The sequence below is a fragment of the Thrips palmi genome, unplaced genomic scaffold (assembly GCF_012932325.1).
Source record: "Thrips palmi isolate BJ-2018 unplaced genomic scaffold, TpBJ-2018v1 HiC_scaffold_5, whole genome shotgun sequence".
Taxonomy (NCBI): domain Eukaryota; kingdom Metazoa; phylum Arthropoda; class Insecta; order Thysanoptera; family Thripidae; genus Thrips; species Thrips palmi.
Window position 1 is genome coordinate 1,186,957 of NW_023144632.1, and position 7,907 is coordinate 1,194,863.

The 7,907-nt window shown below is 48.7% G+C and overlaps 1 protein-coding gene across 1 annotated transcript; it reads right to left on the reverse strand.

Annotated features, from left to right (window-relative positions):
- Positions 1–5,041: 5,041 nt before the first annotated feature.
- LOC117651239 lies at positions 5,042–7,426 on the reverse strand. Its single transcript, XM_034395061.1, has 2 exons — positions 5,375–7,426; positions 5,042–5,278 (listed from the first exon to the last, which is right to left on the reverse strand). Exon 1 carries the CDS (start codon positions 7,411–7,413, stop codon positions 6,145–6,147), a length of 1,269 nt encoding a protein of 422 aa, XP_034250952.1. The 5' UTR covers positions 7,414–7,426; the 3' UTR covers positions 5,042–5,278; positions 5,375–6,144.
- Between the last annotated feature and the right edge of the window lie 481 nt (positions 7,427–7,907).

The following is a 7,907-nucleotide window of genomic DNA, read 5'->3' on the forward strand; positions in this document are numbered from 1 at the left end:
CCCCCAGCCACGACAAGTTAAAACGTTACAAGGGTCAAGATCGTGGAATTTGTAGATGGAGCACCTCTATCTAGAATGAAGGGGGTCTGGGGGCCCCCAGCATGCTACAGTTCTGAAGTAACTGATGATGGACAAGCATTGTCTGCCGAAGGCAGCCTAGCGCCGCAGGCCAAGGTAGGTACGCCAGGCGCGGATTGAAGAAACAGGCAGCGACACATCGCGAAGCCTGTTACAAGACGCGGTCTGGCGTGAACCTACCTTGTGAATAAAACATTGGACCGAATGATTAGGTCTGTCTTAAACTTTCATTCTTACTCTGAAGACCCTTCCCCACTGGCAAATTAACATAAATGGCATAAAAGGAAGAAAATTCAGACAAAGTACATTTCTTTGTATTTATTACACAATGTAGAAAAGACACACTGTACATTTTGCACAATTTATAACAGTTCAGCCATAAGAACCAATTATTTTTAGAACCTATACTTGGCATGGAGATGAATACATGCCATTTGATGGAACAGTGAAAATGCTGAACATCCAAAAAAATGGTTAAAACAAGTGACACGCAGCTTCAATTTCACTGCAACAAAGAGGCAATGTACTCTCTCTTCAGAGCACCAATTAATCGAGACTCGTCTACAAGGTAGGTTTACGCCAGACCGCGTCTTGTCGTAACAGGCTTCGCGATGTCTCGCTGCCTGTTTCTCCAATCCGCGCCTGGCGTACCTACCTTGACCTGCAGCGCTAGGCTGCCTTCGGCAGGCAATGGCTTCTCCATCGTCGATTTTCCTAACTTGTTGCGTGCTGGGGGGCTCCACCCCCCACACCCCCCTTTATTCTAGATAGAGTTGCTTCATCTGCAGATAAAGCGATCTTGACCCTTGGAGGTTTTTCACTTGTCCTGGCTGGGCCCCCCAGACCCCCCTTTCTTCGAGACAGAGGCGATTTGCCTTCACACTAAACTTCTTACGGATACATCCTATCTGTATTGCGAACATTTTTGTGCAATTGCAATTACGGATAGATTTTGCTTGTAATAGGGATGAAATCATCCGTATTACAAAGAGTTTTACGTCCGTACCACACGGATATTTTCGTCTGTATGTTACGGACGTAAAACTCTTTGTAATACGGATGATTTCATCCGTATTACAAGCAAAATCTATCCGTAATTGCAATTGCACAAAAATGTCCGTAATACAGATAAGATGTGTCCGTAAGAAGTAAAGTGTGTACAGAAAATTCGATTTTGCGCCGTTTTTTTTTTAGTTTTTTTGGCTATAAAAACCAAACCAGTTAAGCCAGGATGATGAAATTTCGCGTGTGCCGAGCCAAGGACATACCTAATAAGCCTGCAAAATTTCAGCCAGATCGGCCGAACCGTTCAGGAGGGGTAGTGTACACACACACAGACAGACAGACAGACAGGAAAAATTACTGGAGTAACAGGCTTCGCTATCGCTCAGCCAATAACAGGCTTCTCTATCGCTCAGCCAATTATGTATTAAAACATTTATTGGCTGAGCGATAGCGAAGCCTGTTACTCCAGTGGGGTTGAAAAGTTTTTTCTGTCTGTCTGTCTGTCTGTCTGTCTGTGTGTCTGTGTGTGTACACTACTCCTCCTGAACGGCTCGACCGATCCGGCTGAGATTTTGCAGGCTTATTAGGTATGTCCTTGGCTCGGCACACGCGAAATTTCACCATCCTAGCTCAACTGGTTCAGATTTTATAGCCGAAAAACACCTAAAAAACGGCGAAAAATCGAGTTTTCTGCAGGTAGATCACCTCTGTCTTGAAGAAAGGGGGGTCTGGGGGGCTCCGCCCCCCAGCCCCGACAAGTCAAAAAGTGACAAGGGTCATGGTCGTGTTATCTGCCGATGAAGCAACTCTCTAGAATTAAGGGGGGTCTGGGGGGCGGAGCCCCCCAGCATGCAACACGGAAGAAGTAACCGAGGATGGACAAGCCAATGCCTGCCGAAGGCAGGCTAGCGCCGCAGGCCAAGGTAGGTACGCCAGGCGCGGATTGAAGGAACAGGCCGCGAGACATCGCGAAGCCTGTTACGACAAGACGCGGTCTGGCGTAAACCTACCTTGTCTCCTACTGTAAACTCGTTCAAATTTTGTGATGTGATATAATGTGATATACTAAATGTTATAAAAAAAGTTCTATGTAATACAAATTTACTTCTAAATGAAATGCACCGAAATATTTCTTGTGCCTTTCAAAATGTTGTTGGCTTATAAATAACTGACTACTACCCTGTCAGAACTACTTTCCAAACAAATTGAAACAATGCCAAGTTACACGTGTGTCTGATCGCCACGTAAACTAAAAGCCCATACGTCAGGGTGTATCGCGGCACACACCATGCTGCACGATGTGTTGCCTACCCAACAGGCTTCTTTCTGTTCTAGCCTTGACACACCCCTCAACATCAACACCAACAACGACCGTCAGAAACACACTTTCTGAACCAGTAATCAATTCATTTGGATTAAATACGGTGAAACATCACATTACATACAAATGCACAGTTAAATTAACCACAAGGTAGGTTTACGCCAGACCACGTCTTGTCGTAACAGGCTTCGCGATGTCTCGCGGCCTGTTCCTCCAATCCGCGCCTGGCGTACCTACCTTGGCCTGCGGCGTTAGCCTGCCTTCGGCAGGCATTGGCTTGTCCGTCGGCGGTTACTTTTTGCATGCTGGGGGGCTCCGCCCCCAGACCCCCCTTCATCATAGATAGAGTATCTTCATCTAAAGATAACATGATCTTGACCCTTGGAACTTTTTAACTTGTCGGGGCTGGGGGGCTCCGCCCCCCAGACCCCTCCTTCCTTCATGACAAAGGCGATCTGCCCGCAAAAAACTTGATTTTCCGCCGTTTTTTAGGTGTTTTTCGGCTATTAAAACGGAACCAGTTGAGCTAGGATGGTGAAATCTCGCGTGTGCCGAGCCAAGAACATATCTAATAAGCCTGCAAAATCTCAGCCAAATCGGCCGAGCCGTTCAGGAGGAGTAGTGTACACACACACACAGACAGACAGACAGACAGACAAAACTTTTCAACCGCACTGGAGTAACAGGCTTCGCTATCGCTCAGCCAATTAAATTCGCTTCAGGTTGATCCAGCAAATGTTCATGGTTTAAGGGCTGCGCTTGTTGAAACGTTCCCGACCGTTTTTCCCAAACCTTTTTTCCCAAAAAAAAATTTCCAATTTCTTTTCTATCAAAATTTAAAAAATTCCAAAGCAATTTTTTCAAAGCAAAAATGTTCAAAACATTAGAAAACAAAACAAAAAAAAAAAAAAAAAAAATAATTAAAAAAAATATTTAGCGAGAAATTTTACTTTCAAGGTTGGCAGCATTGTTGCCAGCGCTGGTTTTCGAGAGTGGCGCATTCATTGTTGGTGTGGACTGTGGACATGTCGGGTCCTGAAATTATTACGTCCGGGTCAGGGGGAGCAAAATTACTGTTGAACGGGCATATATACTATAAAAGAGACAAGTACAAGAACAGCACGTACTGGTCCTGTATCCGAAAAGGAGAGTGTCGAGCCACGGCAGTCACCACAACGGACCAATATAACATCGTAGTGAAGGAGGGGAGGCACGAACACGCGCCGAACCAAGAAGCTGTTGGGGCGGAACGCATCAAGGCCCGTGTGTGATGTAAAAAGCCGGTTTGAGAACAGTGAGGCGGTGTGCTGCCAGAAACTGCCACCGTGCCAGAATCTGCCACACGCCTGCCAGAATCTGCCACCGCGCCCGAAGCTGGCACCAGGGTGTCGTAGCCTAACCTAGCCCAGGTCGCTCCAATGTGAACCTGACCTAGCCTAGCCCAAGTGAGAGGTCACTCGAAAAGTGAAAGGGGCGTAACTTCAAAAGTGAAAGGGGCCTAACTCCAAAAGTGAAAGGGGCGTAACTTCAAAAGTGAAAGGGGCCTAACTCCAAAAGTGAAAGGGGCGTAACTCCAAAAGTGAAAGGTCAATCCAAAGTGAACCTAACCTAACCTAGCCCAAGTGAGAGGTCACTCGAAAAGTGAAAGGGGCGTAACTCCAAAAGTGAAAGGTCGCTCCAAAGTGAACCTAACCTAACCTAGCCCATGGACGCATCCAAAGTGAAGGGTGAGGAGGAGGGAGGGGAGGGGGAGAGGGAGGGAGGAGGGGAGAGGGAGGGGTAGGGGGCAAAGAGGGGGCGCGCGGACCAGGTGCGCGTCGCGCCCGCGTGTGAGGGGAGGGGGGTGGGGGAGGGACGGGTCGTCCGTCTGTCGGAGGGACAAAAGGGTGCCGTGCGGGACCCGATCGGAGCGCGGGTCGAAGATGCTGCAGGTTTCGACGCGTGTGTGAGGGGGTCATCCGCGAGGGAACATTAACAAATTACGCAAGGGCCTCGATGGGGTGGGGGGGTCGGCCAATCGTTACTAGGGTCTTATGTGGGGGTGTTGGGGGTCTAAAGCAAGCCTTATGTAAGGTTTCTGAAACGCGCTGAAATAAGTTAAAAGTGGGAATTTCTTTTGTTATGCTATGTTTGAATTGATTTTATTGTGGCCAAATGCCCTTTTATTGAGTTTTAGTCATGAACCCATGCTTTTGTCATAAAAGCAGTGTCATCTTAAATCAGAAATCTGATTGATTTCTGCCTCCAAAACCGCTGACTTATCTCGTCTTATGCACAAAACACGTAAAAAACAGAGAAAAACCGTTATAAGGGTTTTATGGGGATTCTTTTTTGGCGAAAACCTTACGTAAATGGGGGTTGGGGGGGTCTTGAAAACCTTACTTGGCCTTACATTGGGGTACAGGGGGGTCAAAAACGCCCTAAATCGCCCTTTCTTAATTTGTGAATGTTCCCCGAGGTGTGCGAGGGACCGCGGTCTGGCGGCGATGAAATGAAACGAGTTTGCCGATTGGGTAAATGAATGACGCACAACATTGGCTATTTACAAGCGTTTTATTATTTTTTTTTGTCATTTATCAACACCCAACTTACATTAAATACATCTTAAACCTAATTATTTATATCTAAAGGCATGCATGACGGCCATGGTATGGGATTGAAGACAGGCATGAAACGCTGTCATTTTTAAGAGAAGGCACAAATGTTGGGGCAAGCTGCACATCTGGCGGTGCTGTTCGGATGGCGGCGCAAGCATCGATGTGGAGCAAGACGCGGTTTTCGGAGCGTTTTTTCTTGTCTTCGCCAGTCGGGGCTTTCTCACTGCTTGCCGCGCCCGTCGCGGTGCAGGCGTTCTAGCTCGTTCTGGAACGATCACTGCAACCAATAACATCACGATGAGCGTCCCTTCAACCCCGAATAACTGAACAATTTTCATGATTTAATGGAGCCGATTAATGTAATAATAATGACCTTGGGCGAGGGAAGAGGCTGGAGTGTGCTGCGGCTGTTGCTGCTGATGCGCGTCCTGTTTTCGCTCCAGTTCTGCAATGTAGCGCTCCAGCATTTTCGCGTCGTTGGCATCGTTGAAGCACTGCATCGCTATGTCCAGCGGGACTTCAAAGGGTGTCGCTTGCGCTTGATCCATGCTGTTTGTTGGGGCTCTTCGGCACGACTGGCGTCCGTGCACTGGACTGCGCGGCACGCGCGTGCTACAGCGTCCTTCCAGTTGCGCAATCGCGGCGTGAAGAGCGCCGGCAGCGCCATCTCTCGCATAAACTCGCAGTGCATTAACTGATCGTTCTTTAGAGTACACTCAGAAAATTGAGACAGCCATGCTTTTAGTGTTTGCTTTCTAGCTCTGGCCAGACCATGGCTGAGACAATACAGCCCGCATGCATTACTTGCTAAATTCTGTATGCGTTTTACATTATGTACAGTACGACTTGCATTTCGTCGTAAAAATTCAAGGACCTCGGGCTGCAACATGCGCCCTCCCAGACTGTCCATCACTTCAGCCGTCGTGTCGGCGGATAACCAAATAGATATCCAGTGGGTGCCCGGAGGTTTCGTTGAGGGAGACGTATTATATACAATATGGCGCGGTCGTTTGCCCGTGATGCGTAATTTAGGCAGAGCATCGAGGGGAAAGGTGCCCTCATGATAGCGCTGCAGAACGGGGTGTACATGGGCCACTTCCAAGATGTCTGTGGTAGACAGGGCCGATGTGAAGTGCCTCATGGTCAATACACGCTGACCTGCCGAGACGAACTGATTTCCATCGTGGAATCGTACTGGGCGTACAGAATGACGCACAGCGCGCGAGTGGGCGCCGTTTTGAATCGTCCCTGAATGCCGATGTTGCCGAACCGATCCAAATTCTGAATCATTCTTCCACTATGGTCAATCGTCAGGTCGACCGCGCACACGAATTTGCCATTTTTCAGCGATTCGACATTAAACAAATGTCCACCGGCCTCCTCCAAGTCGTGTCCCAAGTCGGCGTACATGCTATGCACAACCGTAGAGCACCCTTGGGCCAGGTCCATGTTCATCAAAAATCGCCGTTCTGTGCCGTTGCAGAGGAATGTGAGCTCTTGCAGCCCGGAGTGAACAAAATCGTAGGGATTGGCGCTGACATTGCCGTTGTAGTTGGCGGCGTCGACCATGGCAAACATCACTGTGGATGGAAGTTTGCCGCTGAATGCCACAGGAATGGTCAGATTGGGAGTTTGAATTGGATGCACAAAAACTTTCAGTTGAGAGGATTTATAATGATAGGTGGCCGGTTGCTGCGTGAGCGCCATATCGATGCCGATGGCCATCTCTGCGTTGCCGACGAAATAAGGCACGTACAGCTCGGCGTCATGGAACGCCATTTTTACATCGGTGTGATTCGCATCTTTGGACCACAAATAAAAGGATTGTGGAGCAAGGGTCATTTTTACACGGAGGGGCACGTTGTCCAACACGAACGCACCGTCCTGCAGGTTGCAAATGTCAGCACGGAGTCTTCCCATGAGTTCCACTTTCTGTGAAGCGTTGAATATAGCTTCACGTTCTGCCCACGCGCTGTCGTCGCCCGTGTCCGTCCCCGATTTGTCGGGCTTGACAATGACGGTGGACAAGGGTCCTTCACGAGCATCCTTTCCGGCGGTGGTGTAAATATCAAGGACACTCTTGTAATTGTAAAGATGCGGCCATTTTGTTGCCGGTTCCTCGCTCAGAAATATTTCACATTGGGATGTGATGCTGTGTAGTGGCACATCCACCACGGAATAATCTTTTGTGGCTGCCGCCATGTCTCCCCCTGCCTCTCGCTTTAATGACACAACAACTCGAAAAATCAGGTTGTTGATGTCTAAATAATGCAAAGGCCGTCCGGGTGACAGAAACTCGATGACGTCTGGCTTTTCGGGCAGTGCCGACAGGGGTTTTACTTTCTCCAAATGACGTCCAGTGATGCATGCTTGCACTGGTTTTTTCTTGAATAAATCGAGCTGAGGAATCATGCAGGGGATGAGATTTCCTTTGGTCATGGTGATGGGGGTGAAAATAGATCGCGGATCGATGGGTGATGGCTTTAATGACACAACAACTCGAAAAATCAGGTTGTTGATGTCTAAATAATGCAAAGGCCGTCCGGGTGACAGAAACTCGATGACGTCTGGCTTTTCGGGCAGTGCCGACAGGGGTTTTACTTTCTCCAAATGACGTCCAGTGATGCATGCTTGCACTGGTTTTTTCTTGAATAAATCGAGCTGAGGAATCATGCAGGGGATGAGATTTCCTTTGGTCATGGTGATGGGGGCGAAAATAGGTCGCGGATCGACGACTGACGCTTGAAGCGCGTTTTCCGGCCGCCTCGCCCTGCCAGTATGTCAGGAGCACGCCTCGCCACGTTCCTCAACCCTTCCCTGCCGCGTAATTTCGCGATTTCGGAGATGGGCGTGCTTGGATTTTCCATGGCATCGCGCACAATATTGGAGCCGGTGTGCAGAGCTTC